This window comes from Sesamum indicum, linkage group LG8, assembly GCF_026168435.1.
Source record: "Sesamum indicum cultivar Baizhima isolate 11 linkage group LG8, ASM2616843v1, whole genome shotgun sequence".
Taxonomy (NCBI): Eukaryota; Viridiplantae; Streptophyta; class Magnoliopsida; order Lamiales; family Pedaliaceae; genus Sesamum; species Sesamum indicum.
The window spans coordinates 17,732,398-17,752,382 of NC_142664.1; the positions used below are offsets into that span (position 1 = coordinate 17,732,398).

A 19,985-nucleotide genomic window follows, 5' to 3' on the forward strand; every position below is an offset into this window, starting at 1 on the left:
TGAATGTAATCCCATCGCTTCTACCTCACTACCAAGAAACTCCTTTAAGTTTATAATTATTAAAATAAATTATAAAAGAATTGTTTTTTAAGATTTTCAAATCCTGAAATACCGATACAACACCAAGAGAGAGATTTCTTGTTATATTACGTTCGAGACTTGGCAGGGATCAATAAGAGTCGTTGATCAATAGGGTTGATGGTTTACTGTCAATTGCGTTGCTGATACACTTCCGGTCAATTATTAGACAGCTCTTCTTCTTTTTGTGACAAGTACTTGTTTATATTACTACATTATCGAATAAAACATATGAAAGGAGAATGGAGAGGAGAGGTCCGAGATCAGGGTTTGAGGCTACTACTGCGCTCCACAGCCCACGAATTTCCTTACCATACAATAATTGGGATAGTAAATTCACATAGTGAACCAACACTTGGAAATCTCTATTTATACCAGCACCAAACATAAAAGGCCATTCTCTTATGAAGTGTTCAAGATGGATCTTGAGGTGGTTTACTCTACAATCTATACAGAGACTCAGATTACGCATAAAACTACTTGTCATTAACATTTAGCACAATTGCCGAGCAATTGTCATTAACATTTAGCACAATTGCCGAGCAATCTACATTTGACGTAAGATTGAATTGAGGACAGATATATACAGATCAGGCAGCATAGTTCCCACCATAATATTTATCTTCTGGATAATAAAATGGCATCACGGCATTGCCTCCAAATTTCCTGCCACTAAGTGCAGACTTTGCCTTGGTACAACCAGCAGCATCAGCGTACTCGAGGAAGACCTGCAATTGTTTCATCTATCAATTTTCCCAAGGTAAATGAGAGAATTTATTTTCCAGCTCACCAGAGATTCAATATCACAGTCCCATTGGCTATCTAGTTTCAGGTTTTTGTTCTTTGCTACCTGAATGCAATTCTTTGATAATTTTGGTCACACTTCCAGGAAAAAGTAACAATATGCCCATTATTTACCAAATCAATACTTGATAATTGACCTGAACTCAAACCCACCATTTTCCAGTCCGATCTCTGTTCTATATTACAGACTGGTTGGACAAAGCATGGTCATATATTTGCCAAACAGAACAGCATCAACCCAAGGAAAAAGAAGGAAAAGAGTAGCACAATGGCTACGCATCTGATAGAATACTTCAAAAAATTTTCAAGTCCCATTTTTATCTCCAGATTAATTAGTACGTGCTTCATTTATTACTCTTAATAGAGAGAAAGTTCTTGTATCCTCATTCTATAACTTTGTTAGGCAAACCTAGTTCAGCACATAGCAGTTACCATGTTAAAAAGCACCGCTCATGGTAGCAAACAAGAATACCATACCTTTCCAATACCTTCAATCTGGGTAGCATTTGGACTAGGACGAGGTATGACAACACTGATCAACTCTCCTGCAAATTCAGAAAGAGCAAACTTAGCGCTTCCATTTTTTCATGAGCATAACATCATTTGAGTATCTAGGACCACAAGGGAAAGAAGAAAGAAGGCAACAGATTTACAAACAGCAAGTTGACGTTTCCTCATTATTTATAGGTGTCTTGCACCAAAAGTTTCCAGGCAGACAGGTACAATAAACAATTCTAAGAATCTATTCTTTTCCTCAAATTTCAGAAGTCAAAGAGAATAAGAGAAAGAATGTATGGCGAGCTAATAGTAAATCACTAAATTGTACGCACCAAACTTCTGGCATTCTTCCCTCATATCTTCAAGTATTTCTTCATATTCTCCATCATCCATCAATTCATCAACAGTAACAACCTTGATGAAGCAGAACCAAAATTATTTAAACAAGCTCACCTAGGAGCTCTTTTTCCAAGATATCACACGAGGGGTAAAAAAGGTGAAATTGGAAGTACCTCAGTCAAGCACAAAATTTTGGTAGGAATTTCCACATTTACTACAGACTCAATTCCTCCACCTGGAAGATTCGTCACTCCAGCTCCCAAAGCCATTTTCTTGAACACAAAGAACCCATTAGCCAACCTCCAAAATCAGCTAAAAGCTCAAAAGAATAATAAAGAAATAGTAAGAAGGCATGAATCTCAACCTGCATTGCTATATGTTGCTGTGCCTGAGCTAGTATATATTCCTGCTCCGTTTTCAACTGTCCACTGTATAAGAGACAATGCAGCAGGTCAGAGCATCTGGACTTAAATGTCAATTCAAAAAAGCAAAGAGATAAAATCAACATTTATCTTGTTATACCACTCCATGATTTGCAATGCCAAACTGGTCTTACGTGCAATCACGACGCACAAATGATCAATCTATTTTATTTAATTTTTTGTTGTTATTATTGTTGGGGGGTGAGGCTGGGGTTGGGTGCAATAATCAACCATTACTAGCAATTACTACAGGTTGTGAAACAAGCCATTGATTCTGCAGAATCAGCTGGGGATCTCCTGAAATCATAAGTATGCACTTATATATCTTGAGACAACCATAACCTTCTAAACGCAAATAACTCTTCAATAGCCAAAAGCAGGACAAGAATGTTGCTAGCTAACAAAAAGAGCTAAAAAAGGCATAAAAAACAGAACCAGCTACCCCTTCAACTTTTTCATGACAACGCTAGGTTAATGCTAATGACAGTTAAAGTCATCAAGAGATGTCAACATTCCTATCCAACAACAAAAACCCCAACTAGAGTACCCACCGTAGACTTTAGTATCCAAAGAGTTCAAAGAAAATTTTACAAAGCAGCTTGAAATACAAAGACTGTCATTTCTGCTCAATGGAGGGCATTTAGTCAAAGAAGTTTCACCTAATGGTGGCACGCCGGACAGTAAGCGTTTTATCTCCCACTTTTAAGCCATTCAGAGCAGCACAAGCAATATCCGTGACGGATGGATCCTGAGTCAAGCCAACCATTTAACCCTTCAACATTACATAGTTGTAATATAAGCTTATAAGCAGTTCTAAAGTCTACAACTTAGGAAGTTAGACTCCTAGATAGAAATTATGAACATGAACATCTAACCATGGTACGTGCAAGTAAATAGATGCAGATGAGATCATGCAGAAACTCAGAGAAAGAAATAGGTTGCAAAAGAACAATCACCGTCAGATCAAATCAATTTCTACAAAACAAATGATATAGATGACCAAGCACAAGAGGTGTTACAGCGCCAGCTATGCATACCTTATAAATGCAGAAACCATATCCTTTAGAGTTTCCTGTATCTCTATCTTTCACAAGGTCAAACCCGCGCAGAGGACTGCAATTGATTATGTTGAAGATCAAATATTGATTCAGAGATAGGATGTTTATCACAAGAACTAGCTTCAAAGTGAAATTCCAAAAAGCTGAGATCATTCAACATTGTGATAAAATGCATTAGGCATATTATACCCAAAACTCTCCAACAGTTCTTTTATCTGAGCTTCAGAAAAGTAGTAGGGCACTCCACCAAGAAATATACGATCAGCTCCCTCAACTTCACCAGTCATGCTATCAGTAAAACACACGTTAGAAGTAATTCTATTGAAATACATTATTGAACACTCAATGCAATAACAAGCTAAAACTGATGGAATGGGATTATAACAGAATAACAATAAATCATGACACAGTTAAAATTGCAATTTTAAAAAATATGCAATCCAAATCAACCGAGATGTTCGGACCCTTCATCCCTTATAGCCATCATCAAACCAGCTGAAGATTAGAAATTCATCACTAGCTTCATTGCAGCAGAGGTTACAAGCAGCACAAGTATAAAGCACAATTGTGCAGAACATACTCTGGTGCTAGAGTTTACTTCTTCATCCAATAGTTAAAAGTTCTCCTCTCAATTGTCAGGGGAAAGACAACAACATTGTTGTCAACGAAAGGTAAGCCAGAATACAACAGCAACCACTCCAAACAAAATTGATTCTGGGATCTGCATCTCATAATAGTTTTGAGAACAATACTTGAATTAGTATACATGATTCTCCGGGAATAGCCAGCTATCTTCCGTATATTAAAGTCAAATACAGTGCAATGCAGCTATGATATGCATTATTGCAGGGCCCACACCGCTGCTTAGAGGTTGATGTTTAAGTTAAACAAATATTCTCTCTATAAATTTTATTTTTTTATTATGTTCACACCATTTCATATCCCTCTGTATCAAGTTTGACTAGAATCAACCTGTGTGAAGTTAGTAAGCTGCAACATATAATAAACAACCAGCACCCAGCCAGGACACAAGGACTGCTAAGTCAACAACGAAATAGAAGAGTCAGAATGGCCACTTACCCGGGTGTAAGTCCAGCAGCGCCTAAGTTAAGGTAAGGACTAGGTTGGCTGGGCCCAAGTGGTGCTGCAAGGGAAGGATTATAGTCTGTAGGCCTTCGAACCCTCACAGAGACACCCTAGTATAATTAAAGAAAAATGATGAGAAATGAGAAATACTTGGAGCTCAGATTTTCACAGGGACGTCTTCACATTATGCCTGTCCCTAGTTGAATAAGTGCACTTTCATTTGCAAAGATAGATCATAGAACAGAAAAAGGAGAAGTTAAATGCAGCAGTTCACAAAACACTACTGCATGCAAGGCCTTTAAACCTCTGAGTGAAATTGTGTTTTGGAATATACATCTAGATCCTGTAGTTCAACATTCAGCAATATCCAAATTTAACTGAAAGTATTATTATTCTGGCTTCTGGAACAGATTTGTCATAGCTAAACAAATCGACCAAGCACCAATCTTGTAAAGAAAATAAGTGGGAATAAATCCTGAACCATCTCAAAATGGAGATAATTATGCCCTGTTATTATTTTCTTCAACTTTCAGACAAAATTCAATAATCTAACCCATGTTTCAATTATTCTTTTGGATGTAGTACAAAGTCTTCTAAAAAAGGGCACCAGAGATTTTTGCTTGCAAGTAGAGGAAAAAATTCTCTGGTCCATGCTGCTACTTTCAGCTTCAAAAGATCATGACTTAGTTGTTATCTGTTTTTGTTGAAGAGGAAGAAGTCATTATTTTGTCAAAAAATGTAACAATCTGAAATCTGAAACCTAACAGATCAAATATGCAATTGGCGGGAAGATAAAGTACGCTGGGTGATAAGATGGATAAAAGAGGGAAGTTCAGTGTACCTCAAAAACAATTCCGTCAAGTGCCATTGCGTTACTTGCCTCTTCCACGGTTCTCATCTCCACAAATGCAAACTTCTTTTCATGATTGATGTACACATTCACTACAGCATCACCTGAATATGAGAACATTTTAGTCATGCTTAGTGGAACAGGAAAAAAAGCTCTTATGCACATCATTTGTCTTTAAACGTAATAAAACCACGGACCAGGACCGGCAGAATTTCCACCAATTGCATTCATAACATGGCTGAAGAACCTGGAGATTGTCTGGCATCACAAAATAAATCAAAAAATTCATTAAGGACACCTGTAACAACATACAAAGCACAAAGTAACCCAGCAAACAGGTTGGTAAACACGATCACAAGCCACAAAAATAGAGGGGGAAACAGTAGAAGCAACATGTTTGCATGTATTTATCTTTAATGGCTAACCCTGACCAATGATGCAAGAGAAGTAAATACAGTTAGATATTTCAACAAAACATAATTTCACTATGAGGAGCATGGAAGAGAAAAAGACCTGCTCATTAGCCAGTGGAGGAAGGCCACCAACATACACTCTGCGTGCATGCCTTGTAGCCTGTGAAAGCAACCATACGAAAGTTTTACTTAGGAGGACAAGATAATAAAGGATAATATTGAGTATCACCAAGTTACCTGTTGAGTCATAGCTTGAATTGGAAATAATGAAACGGAAGCCAACTGGTTAACCTAACAACAAACACTGCATGTCTTAAGAATGATGATAAAAGCAAACACATGAATCAGAGAAAAGATAATGAAAATCAATAAACAACATCCACTAGTGTGATGTACCTGAGTCTCGGAAGTAAGCATGCTTGGCAGCACTCCAGAGATTGCTTGAACCATGGGGACTCCAGACAGTTGCTCTACATGATTAAAGATAATGGAAAACATGATTTAAACCACAATGTCGAATACAGAAATAAAAACCTGCTGCCACAGCGCAAATGAAATTTAGCAGCATGTCTATAAGCTTGAACATTACAGACAAGATAGAAGTAACTGCTTAAGGGATTAGATTGAAGATATAAAGAAACCCTATTCTTACCTAGGGTTGAATACCACTCAGATTCTATAATATGACATAATTTTCACCACTGCAGATCTGGCTTACAGTTCAAGTCTACCAAATAACAATAGTTGCAGTTGAAGATGAAAAGATCCTGCTACTGGAGCATCGATTCCTTGTTGGCATATATTCTACATCCCCCACATCCATGAGAAGCATGGCAGGACATGAAGCCCAATATTGCCTTCTTAACGTAATGGTGACCAAAAAACAAACAAGAAACCACACACAACAGCCAACAACATAATGATGCTTTTAGTACAATACTCAAGCTATGAACAAAGAAAATGTAAAACCAAAATATTCATATGCCATATATAGTAGAAAAAAACCAGAGAGCAATTCAAACAGAAGTTTCAACCTGGGCTTTTGAAATAATAGAAAAGATTACATGCTTACCTGAAGAATCTGGCAAAGCAGCTCCAATAGGTGGGGCCACATCAAATCCACTTGTCCGCTTGCTGTTGAAAAGATATATTCATGATGATTAACACAGTCAAATCACACAATCATGGTTCGTCCATGAATTTGTGCGATAGCGCAACTGCATTGCATAGATAACGACAGGAAAAGATAAATAACAGAATCATGATGTTTCAACATGAACTTGGTGGAACAACACCACTGGCGATGCACAGCTAGGGTAACCCAGAAAAGATATATCATAACAGGGCCTTAACAGTAAACAGAACTGAGATCACAGCAATAACTTGTCCAGGCAGTAAATAGTAACATCACTGGAACATGCTCTACTTAAAACTTCAAGAATAAAAGAGAAAACAACTACAGACAATGGTCAATAAAATAAATACAGCTTATAAATTGTTAAGTGAAGCTACTGAACCTCTTCCCAGGAGGTGGTGAATTTGACATAGACGTAACCTCCCCATGAGATTTATCATCTGATCGGCTGGGTGACCTGTGTTTATACTGTTTTTCTCTATGTCCATCATGCTTATATTGCCTGTACATCAGCCATCACACACAGCATAAGAACATGCTAAAGTTCCTTGAGCTAAGCATATCACTGAGAAGATAATCATCTCCAACAACTAGTTAAAGAGAATGAAGAAAGGGCCACATTACCCAATCACGTGGCTATTCATTTTACTGATATTGCTACAAGCAAAAAGAGAAAATTCCGAAAAGTAAATAATTGTGAGACAACCTGCTAAATTCCTGGTTCCGTCTGCTGCCATAATCATCATTTTGGTTCCTTCCTGCATAATGTCTCATAGATGTCCGATCCTGATATCGATGTTTCTCCCCATTCTGATTCCACTCATTTCTCTTGAATCGGTTGTCATCTGAACCATGAGATTTATGCTGCAGGATCAAGATTATGAGTCATTCACTTGGCACAGCACACAACATTCATGTTACATCCGGTGCTTTATGCACCGGATGTATGACATTCACATTCCTCTCATTTTCAAAAAATAGCATATATGTCAAATCATTTAGCTATTCAATATATTAAACATTCAGTGTAGCATCTTAAAAGAGCAGGGGGAAACATCATCCATTTACTGACCGAGAATATGGACCTCTTAATTTATGAAATTTATTATAATGCCCACCTCTTACACCAGCTCATGAGCTATACCCTCTGCTTTACATTCAATAGAAGCTCATTCAAAATCAAAAGCCCCACGTGTTATTCTGACCTTTTTCCTTCTATCTAACAAAGTCACTATAATCATTTAGCTATTCGATATATTAAACATTCAGTGTAGCATCTTAAAAGAGCAGGGGGAAACATCATCCATTTACTGACCGAGAATATGGACCTCTTAATTTATGAAATTTATTATAATGCCCACCTCTTACACCAGCTCATGAGCTATACCCTCTGCTTTACATTCAATAGAAGCTCATTCAAAATCAAAAGCCCCACGTGTTATTCTGCCCTTTTTCCTTCTATCTAACAAAGTCACTATAATCATTAATCTTCATTCGAATTAGTATGCGAAATTACATCTCTTTCACAAATATCTAAGAAATTGCTTTTAGTGCAGGGGGCAATTTTGCAGTCGGTACAGCATATCAAAGTAGGCGAACGGATATTTGTTTTTCCTTTTGGGTATTTAGAAATACGGATGCCAAACTCCAAGCCCCTGAAAAAAATACTCAGGAGTCAGGACAGTACAGCATGTAATAATACATGGAGAGCAGTCCAAACTGATTCACAGTGAGGTTTCTTCAAACTAAATTCTGCACCAGAAAGCATCTTACACTTGGTTGGTTAAAAATTATTCAAGGTGTGATGCAACTATTCATGTATGCCATCCATATTGGCGTATAATTTTATACTCTTGGAATATATAATCTGCCAGAAACCACGAGCTACTGTGTAAAAGAGATAAATCTTTTTCTCTTGATACAATCGTTGGGTGCATAATCAAATGAAAATCACAGTTAACAAACTTCACTTGAAATTAATATGTAGCAATTGCTGATAATATATAAAATCTTGTAGGGGTCAACAAATTAGAAGACCTTGTGATGACGGGAGCGTCGATCTGCCAACGAATCGTAAGGCGACGATCTCCTGCGATCGTCTTCACCACTGGAACGAGGCATCGAGAAGCCCTAATTCCTTGCTATAAACTCGAACCCTAGTCACCGATTTTACACCCGAGTAACGGTAGTGAAACGAGCTTAAATTTAAGTGCAATTGCAGTTTACGAAGTGTATGCAAGCAGCACCAACTCCAGTTGATATTGATATTGAATTATTATTCTGGGCCTACATGATTGGGCTAGAAGGCCCATTTTTTCTCCCTAGGCCCAATTCTTACCTCCCCAACATTTTAATCTATCTAATCTTGATATAATTTTGTAAAAAAATATTTAATTTTAATTATTAAAAAATACTTATCTAAGCTAATATATTTTCACATTGATTACTATAAATCCTTAACCCTATGATTTCTTGCAGTATTTTTATTTAATTATGAATTTTCTTCATAAAATATTAAGCGGGTTTTTTATATATAAAATACGAAAGCCGTATCTTTTTTTACCTCCGATTGCAAATATCTCCAAAAGGTATTTTTGTGAATTCAAACCTTTGGATTATACCTCAGGTGACAAATAGTGGCTATCAAATTCCGAGCCCAGCCATAAAATATTTAATATAGAAATATATATCGAAACGATTTTATTTTCGTCTTTCGAAACTTGTCCTGTAATATAACCTTCCACTTCCAATTAATCAACGCACTTCAACATTTTGCTTGCAAAAGTTATTTTACACACAAATATCATTTAATTATATGATAAAAAATGAAAATTTCATTGTTTTTTACCTATATGTAACTAAAAATATGAAATTTCATTATATGTAATTAGTTAAAACAATTATTTTATGATATTGTTCTAATGTTTAAGTAGATTCAAGAGCAAAAGAATAATAATCAATTCCAAATATTGAATCCGAATCCAATTTCAAATCAACATATGAGTTTTAGGAGAATTAGATCAAAAACCATAATCTAGTACCTTAGTTACTACTTACATGAAACAAGCCTCATAAATCTATTATTAGGGCCAATAAACAAAGAAGAATTGCTACTTTGTTACAAATTTGGAGTGATGATTAGGGAAGATTCACAAAAATCTAACCATGGATGCATAATTCTAAGTACCAACTTACTTATTTCTTGGTTGCCTTTGTGCTATAAATTGGAACATAACTCATCATGAAATTCATCCACAACTTATATAAATTTCTTGATTCTTGCAATGGCTTCGCATACTTGTGCTCTTTTCATTTTCTTACTTCTCATCTTTGCTGTTCTCTTTGTTCCTCATCAATGTAAGTTCTCGTTTCAATTTTTTAATATAAGGTTGATATTTCAAGTTTTTGGTATATCATAACTATACGACATCTATTCATCACGAATTTTTAGTTTGTAATTTTAGAGAATTTTCTATAACAATAGCCCGTTTATAATACTTCTTTCGTTTTCTCATTGTTTTCTGTATGGCAGCAAGTGTGGAAGAGGAGAAACAAGTGGTCTTGTGCAAACTTTCGCGTTGCTATTCCATAGGGGGCGACGACTGTTGGTGTTGCATACTGAACGAACGCTGTTATTTCGACGAGAAGAAATGCAAAGAAAAATGTCCATTCCATCAACAACCCCAAAAAACTGTACCCTAACTTTATGTTATTATGGTCAATATTTGTATTGAACGTGCTTATAAAAGTACCAAATAATATCTGTGGTATTTTACAATGATTTCAGATAATGATATTATGGTATGGATCTTGGGTCATAACATATCAAGTACAATTTTAATTCTTGAATCACACTTTCACTATTGATATATCAACATTCTTTCTTGATTTTCGCAAACTCCAAGCCCCTGAAAAAAAATTTCAGGGGTCAGGACATAAGAATTCTTACTGAATTGTGCACCAAAAAGCATCTTGCACTTGCTTGGCTAAAATTTATTCAAGATCCAATGCAATTTTTTGTGTATATCATTTCAATCCACGTATAATTTGGGTAATAACATTTATACCCCTGATTTATGTTTTTTTATTAAAAACTATCAATATTTTTAGAAAAAATTAAGCATATATTTATTAGAAACATTAAAATCATCACATAATTCACCCCTACTTTTAGAAAATTAATTGCATTTGAAATCCATTTCAAATCCTCCAATGATAAAGTTGCTACGGGTTTGAGATTATAGATTTATAGAGGTCATGGAGTGTGATCTTAGTCTAATAAATGCATTATTATGAAATAGTCCTCCCAATATATTTAACTATTTATAGAGGCTCATATGTTATAATTCGTACATATCATGTGTCGGCGAGGCAACGATTGGATAAGCTATGGATCCACAATTGATAAGGCGGGTCATTGTTTCCTCTTATTAGATAGGGCAAATCACAATGGCCCCCCCACATAAAAAATAATAATAATAATAATGGGCTCCCCAAAAATTTGTCATGATTATAAATATCTCATTTTTGTTTGAAAAATTACAAATGTCCTCCTGAAATTACAAACACCCTAACAAATATTCCCTTATGTAATGAAAATGAGTGAGAATTTTATAATTTAAAAAGACCTTATAAATTGCACCAACAGGCCCCGTAAAGTATGGGGATAATTACAATCCACTCATATGAGATTTGGTGTAATTACATGTAGACCCCATATGATTTAAAAAATTATATCTAATACCCTCAAATTTGCTTTCATATAATAAATACGTCATTCCTTTAATAAAAAACCACTGAATTTATTAATATTAATAAAAGAACTAAATTAAAATTGATATTTACCCTCGATTGACTTATCGCGTACTTATTTCAAGTTAAACAAATTTTTTATGATTAAACTACTCTTATAACGGTGAAAATATACATTGTACATGCACTAACGTGTGAAGATGTATAAGCATAATTTGATCATACAAAGATTTATTTAACCTGTAATAAATCAGTTCTAAATCAATCAAGGGTAAATATGTATTTTGATTCGATTCTTTTGTTAATATCATTAAATTCGATGAATTTTAACAAATATAGTGATATATTTGTTAAATAGAAGCAAACCTCATGATTACTAAATATAACGTTTCAAACCATAGAAAAAAAAAGTGTAATTCTCCCTAAAATATATTATTAGGCCCTATAAATCAATAATATCAATACTAAGAGTTATTGCATCGATATAAAAAATCAGTGATAGAGATTCACAAATTTTAACTATCGACAACTTGAATAACTCGTCTCTATTGTTTACCATCTCCGGCAGGGGAGATTTCAACATACTTCTCGGGAAGCCAACACTTTAGCTACACTTATTTAGAGCATATTAGATAGAAGTTTATAGCACACTATATTCCTACTTCGCTTGAGTTTGTTTTTATATTAGAATTTGGAAGATGGCCTAGTGAGACACAACCTTATGATCCCTACAAACTAGCCTAACAAGACCTTAATTTAATATCCCAATCAGTTGTACATAAATTTTATTATGTTGTTAAAAATATACTATTAGGCCCTATAAATCAAGGATGCCAACTTTAATAGATACTGCTTTGATACAAAAATTTAGTGATAATTATGAAGTAAAGATTCACAAATTTTAACTATGGACAATTTTAATAACCACATCTTGCTCATTTCTTGATTGTTTCTGTGTTATAAATTGGAATTTAGAACAGCCCAATAGATCATGCATATGAATTTCATCCACAACTTATAAAATTCTTCATTCTTGCAATGGCTACTGCCCGTTTCATTTTCTTATTTCTCATCATTGCTGCTCTCTTCGTTCCTCATGAATGTAAGTTCCCATTTCAAAATTTTAACTTTTTATGCCACATATATCATAACTACGTGACGATATTTAGTTATCATGATTTTTTTTTAAATTTGTAACTTTAGAGAATTTTTAATAACAATGGTCGGTCGGGAATACTTCTTTTATTTTTTCATTGTCTTTGTATGACAGCAAGTGTGGAGGGGGGCAAACAAACGACCTTGTGTAAGCTTTCGCATTGCTATGTCATAGGAGGCGACGACTGTTGGTGTTGCATACTGAACGAGCGATGTTATCTCGATTTGAAGAAATGTAAAGAGAAATGTCCATACACTCAACAATATCCTACAAAACCCCTATCCTGATTTCATTTCATTATTGTCAAGGCTTGTACGGTACGTGCTTATAAAAGCACCAAATAATGAATGTGATTCTACAGTGGCTTAAAGTAATGACAATATGGTATGAATCTTGAGTCGTCATGGCATATAAATTGCGGTTTTAAGACTTAGATTTATAGTCTTGTCCAAATATAGCTCTCCATGCTGCATTATCTTAGACAACGTACTCGAAATCCTCTTCGCCCAATTTTGAATCCATTCCAATTTCTTGAATCTATGAGATTTATGGTACATGATAAAAAATATGAGTTATTGACTCGACAAGACAACAATATTCATTCTAATGGGATAGACTCATTGTTAGACGGATACTTAAAAAAAAAAAAATATTTTGTAAATTCTCAAACAACGAGAATGTATTGTAATTATGTTAAATCTCAAGAGAGGTGGTTGTAATTTATCTAAAAATAAATGAAAAACATATTAAAACTGTGACGATGAAGGGGTAAAAATTTAGATGAACTCACTACAAGAAAACAAAATATTAGAGACAAAAAATAGAGATGGAAATTATTTTCATAAATTATTAACTAATTTTAAAGCAGAAGCATATCTAGCCACGGATATATTATTCCACTGAAATAACATTGAGATAAAAAATTTCCATCCCTAAAATTATAAAATTTTAATATAGAGACAGATAAGCTACAAATTATCTGATACTTAATTTTCGTTTTATTGTTTGAACAGAAAATTTTCGCCTCTGAAGCTGAAATTATGAAAATAATGAATACAATATTTAAGTATTATCTCTTAGAGTAAATTACAACGACCTCCATTGAGATTTGACATAATTACGAATATCCTCTCGTTCTTTCAAAAATTATCAATACCTTTCCTAATTTTAACAGCCGTTTAGCCCAACCCATTAGGTTTTCATCCATCTTTTATGGCGAACTGAGCAAAATATCCTTGTGGATTAAAAATTTTAATTTTTTTTTACTTTTTTTATGAATAGTGGATAATTTTTTTATAATTTTTAAAATTTTTCATCGATCCTGTATGATTTTTTTTAAAAAAATAAAAGAATACAGTAAAGGCAAAGTTGACAATTTTCATACCTGGCATCCAAGGATTCATCAAACATCAGGAAGTATTTGTAATTTTTCAAATAATAAAAAAAAAAATATTCGTAATTGTACCAAAACTCAAGAAAGGTGGTTATAATTTACACTATATCTTATTATATTAAAACGTTAGTTATTTTCAAGATCTGATGCAACATTTCATGTACGCCATCTTTGTCGGGTGGATAATTTCATATCCGGGTAGGATATAATTTGCCGAAAATTATAAGTTACATTACTGTCTAAAAGATACAAATCTTTTCTCTCGACGCTATTTATGTTAGGTGCATAATAAAATCAAAATCAAAATCACAATTGATAAAATTGACTTTTTTGGCAACACAATCTCCTACTTCCAAATAATCAATGCACTTCGACGTTCGTTTTGCAAAAATCATTTACATGTTCATTAAATTTGTTTGCATTGACAAAAAGTTAGAATGAAAGTCTATATTTACCAACGATTGATCTATTACTGATTTATTGCAGATCAAATAATTTTTTTAGGAATAAGCTACAATTATAATAGTTAAGATGTACCTTCTCACATGCATTAATGCGTGAAGTGTATGGGGTTAATTTGATTATAAAAAGATTTGTTTGACATGCAATAAGTTAGTGGAAAATCCAAAGACCCCCTTGTGATATTGGGAATGTTCGAAAAAACACCTAAGAAAAACATAAAAAATCAATTACACCCCCTGTGATATGAAAGAAAAATTCAAAAAACCCTCTGAGACCAGGTTGATCAGGGAGCTGTGTGGGTCATTGTTTATAACATAAGGGTGATTTTTTATATTTAAATTTTCACAGAATTTCTTTTTTCATATTTTTCTATATCGCAGGGGGTCAAAATGAATTTAACTCAATAAATTAGCAATAAGTTAATTGGGGGTAGATATAGATTTTTTTTTTTTGTTAATATCAGCAATCGGTGAATTTTGACTAACGGAATGACTTATTTGTTAGATGGAAGCAAACTCCAAGAGTGTTGTATGTAATTTTCCAAATCACATGGGATCTACGTGTACTAAACCTTAGGAGAAAAAAGTGTAATTATCCCTACCATTTAATTATACAACACCAACTTCTGAATTTATTTGAATGTAAATTCGAAATTTGATCATATAACAATGAGTGAGAAATTCAAAAATTTAAAAAGATGACCTTAACTTTTTAACAAATTAGTCTCATAAAAATATATTATTTAGCCCGATAAATAAAGAAAGACAACATTAAGTTTAGTGAGGATTATGAATCAGAGATTTTTTATCTTAAGTATGGGCAATTCTGATGAGCACATTTTGCCCAATTTTTTGTTGCCTCTCTGCTATAAATTGGAAAACCTCAACTCATCAATCATTTGAAATTCATACACAACTCTTCAGATCTTGCAATGGCTTCGCATACTTGTGCCCTTTCCATTTTCTTATTTCTTACCGTTGCTGCTCTCTTCGTTCCTCATGAATGTAAGTTCTTATTTCAAATTTTTATTTTTCTTAATTATAAGATTGATATTTTAAATTTATCGTATATCATAATAATAGTCGATAATAAATTCTTTTTGTTTTTTCATTGTCTTTGTATGACAGCAAGTGCGGAAGGGAAGAAACAAGTGACCTTGTGCAAGTTCAAAACGATGTGTTTTCCAGTAGAGGGTGACGCCTGTTGGTGCTGCATACTGAACGATGTGTGTTATCGCAATGAGAGTAGTTGCAAACTAAAATGTCCACTCTCTCAACATACCACAAAAACTCTATTCTGAGTTCATTTAGGCTACATTTGGGTCGATGAATTTGAAATTATAGATTTCAAATCCTTAATAATAAGGATTTATTTGGATCAATTTAGATTCAAAGAAGTTGAAATACTTCAACTTTATTTGTTGAATTTTGATGAATTTTAAATTTTTTTGACATGGAATCATTTATAAAATTATTATTTTTAAATACTTTTTACAAATTCAAATCCATGAATACAGATATAGTCTGTATGAATTATTGTCTAGGCTTGTATTGTACGTGCTTATAGAAGCACCAAATACAGTGCCCCAAAGTAATGAGCATATGGTATATGAATATCGAGTCACGACATATCAAGTGTGGTTTTAACTCCTGAAGCGCCCTTCTATCTATTATCTATTAATTATCTATTGTATTAGATTTATTTAATTTCGACTGATTGGTGAACTCTTAGAATTTTGATTCTTTTAATTGAAAAAATTCTTTAATGGGTAGGTGAGTGTTTATGGTCAATATTAAAGAATAGTTTCCTTCATTTTCAAACTTCAGCTTTCTATAGCATGCTTGAAAAATTAGAAAGTTGCACAAATAACAACTACAAAATCCCATTAACTATCAATAGGGGAAACTTATATCGTACACTCAGTGTATATATCTTTCGAATTTTAGCATAGACATACTTAATGTCGGCAAATTCAACAACAATGGAGTTAGCTTTGAATTATACCCCTTGAGTCAAACTTCAATTATCACACACACGATGTTGACTTTAGAATATGATCATGGGAGGTGGGAGAGTTAATAGCCTTACGCTTTGATCATGATTCTTGTAAGGTCTTTATGATTAGTCCAAACTATAGCTATGGACCATGACAACTCTCACTTAAGTGAGCTCTATAAAAATATGTGTGATCCCATACCTAGAAAAAAGTCCCGCATTTGATTTCATTACGAGTCAAAACCCAATTTACCTATTACATTTTTTTTTATAGCAATTCACTTTAAAAATGAGAATGAGGCATTTTATGTACACACTCTCCTTAAATAATTTGCTATATTGATCATACTTTTTTTTAATTGAAGCGATAAATTATTATTAATGAAAATAACTCGATTAATATAAGATAAGTAAAATTAAACTCTGACCAATAATGTAAGATGATTAAATCTAAATAACACCTACTATGCTGTAGGACAATATCTCATGCATTGACCGAAGTTCAAGCTCACAACCTCTAAAGTTATGGGAACTTTGCCAATTAAACTAGCCACTAGCTAGGCCTCATTTGTGTATTGAATACATGTTACGAGTTGTTTTTAGTTGCTTGCATACCCTTTATCAGGAGACAAGTTCGGAGCCCTTCACATATTGGAATAGAGGGATTTAGTAGGCTGTAAGAAAATGACGAAGATACCATTTAATTAATACAGCCTATAGAACTTATCTCGTCTCTATTGTTTACCATCTCCGACAGTGGAGATTTCAACATACTTATCGGGAAGCCAACATTTTAACTATACTTGCGCTAGAGCATATTAGATGGAAGATTATAATACACTATTTATCTACATCGCTTGAGTTTATTTTTATATTAAAATTTGGAAGACAACCCAGTGAGACACAACCTTATGATCCCTACAAACTAGCCCAACATCACTTCCAAATGCTGTCGGAACACGTACGAGTCCATCAAAATTTAACCCTCCATAGCAATCCGTCAATCCATTCGGGGTTGAGATGGATAATCCAGATGTGTTTTACCTCCAATCATAAGTAGTTTCATTATCATGTTTTGTCTTATTTTTGTAACACAATCTCCTACTTCCAAATAATGAATGCACTACTATGTTTGTTTAGCAAAAATCATTCACATATAAATATCATTTAATTCTATGGCAATAACATTCCAATCATTTGTACATAAATTTGAATGTGAATGGGAAAATCTATAATTTAAAAAGACCTTAATTTACACCAACATTAATAGATACTGCTTTGATACAAAAATTTAGTAATAATTATGAAGCAAAGATTCACAAATTTTAACTGTGGACAATTCCAACACGCAAATCTTGCTCGTTTCTTGATTGTCTCTGTGTTATAAATTAAAATTTGGAACAGCCCAACAGATCATGCATATCAACTTCATCCACACCTTATAAATTTCTTCATTCTTGCAATGGCTACTGCCCGTTTCATTTTCTTATTTCTCACCGTTGCTGCTCTCTTCGTTCCTCATGAATGTAGGTTCCCATTTCAAAATTTGAACTTTTTACTATAAGATTGATATCCCAAATTTCACACATATCATAACTATGCGGCGATATTTGGTTATCATGAATTTTAAGTTATAACTTTAGAGAATTTTTAATAACAGTGAACGGTCACGATTACTTCATTTGTTTTTTCATTGTCTTTGTATGTCAGCAAGTGTGGAAGGGGAGAAACAAGTGAACTTGTGCCAGTTCAACGCGACGTGCTTTGCCAAAGGCAACAAATTCTGTTGGTGTTGCATAGTGAACGATGCGTGTTATCATTATGAGTACTTGTGCAAAGAAAAATGCCCACTCTCTCGACAACCCACACATACTCTATTCTGAGCTCGTTATATTATATTTGAATCATATTTTTATTTATTTGAATTTATTCAGATCATTCTAATCAAAAGATCTGAAGTACTTCAACTTTATTTTTAAATTATATCTGGTTGGATATTAATGGATTTTAAATTCTACTTATATCTATTTGAAATGCTTTTTTTAAATACTTTCCTCAATTCCAAATTCATCATCTACCCTATAATATACGTGTGTATAAAAATATTAAATATATTAAAATAATAAAAATACAGTATATACATCAATCTCGCAATATCATGACATATCAAATGTAAATTTTAATTTTCGAAACACGCTTTCACTATTTATATATCGACATCACCAACGTGTCAAACGCAGGATTCCTGTTTTATCCAGTTTGTTGACTTCCACCACCGTCCATCAGATATCCCTACTCTATGGTGGTTATATATTACAGCATTGACAAGCAACTGATCATCATCATAATCCCGAATGTGGGCCTTTGATTTATAGCCTCATCCAAATCTAGTGCTCCACGCTGCATCAATCTAGTCTACGTACTCGAAATCATGGTCGTCCAATTCTGGTGATGAAATTAAAATCCATGGATTATGTGGACCAATAGTATTTGTGCTGGTGTGAACAGATTGAAAGATGAAGAAGAAGACAAGAAGGCAGGAAAGGCAAAGGACCTCTGAGGTGGTTTCCTAAATTTCCGCTGTAATAAAACTAATCCTAACTAACCTTAAAAATTGATGATGCCTCAAGTAGCTACGCGTGGACTCTTATAACTGCAAACAACTAACTAAACGTATTTTGCTTGCTTTTTCTGACCAAAAGGAAATCTTGGACGATGATAGCGACATTTGAAGTGTGTTAGCTAAGCCTGTTAAATTGTGGGTTAGAAGTTTCTCACTATTCTTCTTTGATTAGCTAACTTGGTTAAGTTTTCTATTTTTCTTTTTTCATTTTTTCGATTATAAAATAAAAAAAGTATAAGTAAACTTACGAACCGTAAAGAATGTTACGATAATACTATTGATCAAGATTCTTACCGCAAACTGTATACTGTTGTTAAAAATTAAAAATTTAATTACGTGAGAATCAATATAAACAAGGAAAGACGTATGTTTAATCTCATCAAATACCTTAATTAAATCTTAGTCCCTAAATTGTGGGGATAATCAATAAATATATAAGTGGGCCCATACAGTGATAAAGAAACCAATTTCATCCTATGCTTCCACACAAGTAGTTGGAAATTTAGAGGAAACTTTTCTCCTCAACAAATAATTATAGAATTAAAATGGTGGGACCGTAGGAGATCCGCCTCATACCTTCTTCACTCCATCGTCCAAAAATTATTATTTATGTAGTATATTCAGTTTTTTTGGTGGGGACAGGGGACATACTATTTTTCCTTGTACAGTTAGAAATAATCTCAGTTTCCACAAGAAAAGAGACACCCTTTTCAACTGCTAAATCAAAAGCGGAAAATTGTCGGCCGAGGGGTCCGGGCGCACGTGAGTCGCTCGTGCCTGATTCCCCCATTAATATTTTCCCATAAATTACAAGAAACAAGTCTTCTGATAGGGAAATAAATTGATTATAAATACGATATCAACTAATATCGATGGCCTCAATTTCAACATCAAACACAATTTTTAGCAAGTTTCCCATGA

The 19,985-nt window shown here is 33.8% G+C and overlaps 1 protein-coding gene across 1 annotated transcript; it reads right to left on the reverse strand.

Moving 5' to 3' along the window:
- Window positions 1-422: 422 nt before the first annotated feature.
- LOC105167927 (splicing factor U2af large subunit A) lies at window positions 423-8,920 on the reverse strand. The gene is made up of 18 exons (XM_011087806.3): window positions 8,721-8,920; window positions 7,390-7,547; window positions 7,066-7,185; window positions 6,621-6,682; window positions 5,945-6,018; window positions 5,786-5,839; window positions 5,649-5,708; window positions 5,333-5,393; window positions 5,127-5,239; window positions 4,280-4,395; window positions 3,389-3,487; window positions 3,179-3,254; window positions 2,801-2,889; window positions 2,084-2,147; window positions 1,893-1,991; window positions 1,713-1,794; window positions 1,360-1,427; window positions 423-806 (listed from the first exon to the last, which is right to left on the reverse strand). The coding sequence occupies exons 1-18, from the start codon at window positions 8,802-8,804 to the stop codon at window positions 669-671; spliced, it is 1,617 nt and encodes a 538-aa protein (XP_011086108.1). The 5' UTR covers window positions 8,805-8,920; the 3' UTR covers window positions 423-668.
- Between the last annotated feature and the right edge of the window lie 11,065 nt (window positions 8,921-19,985).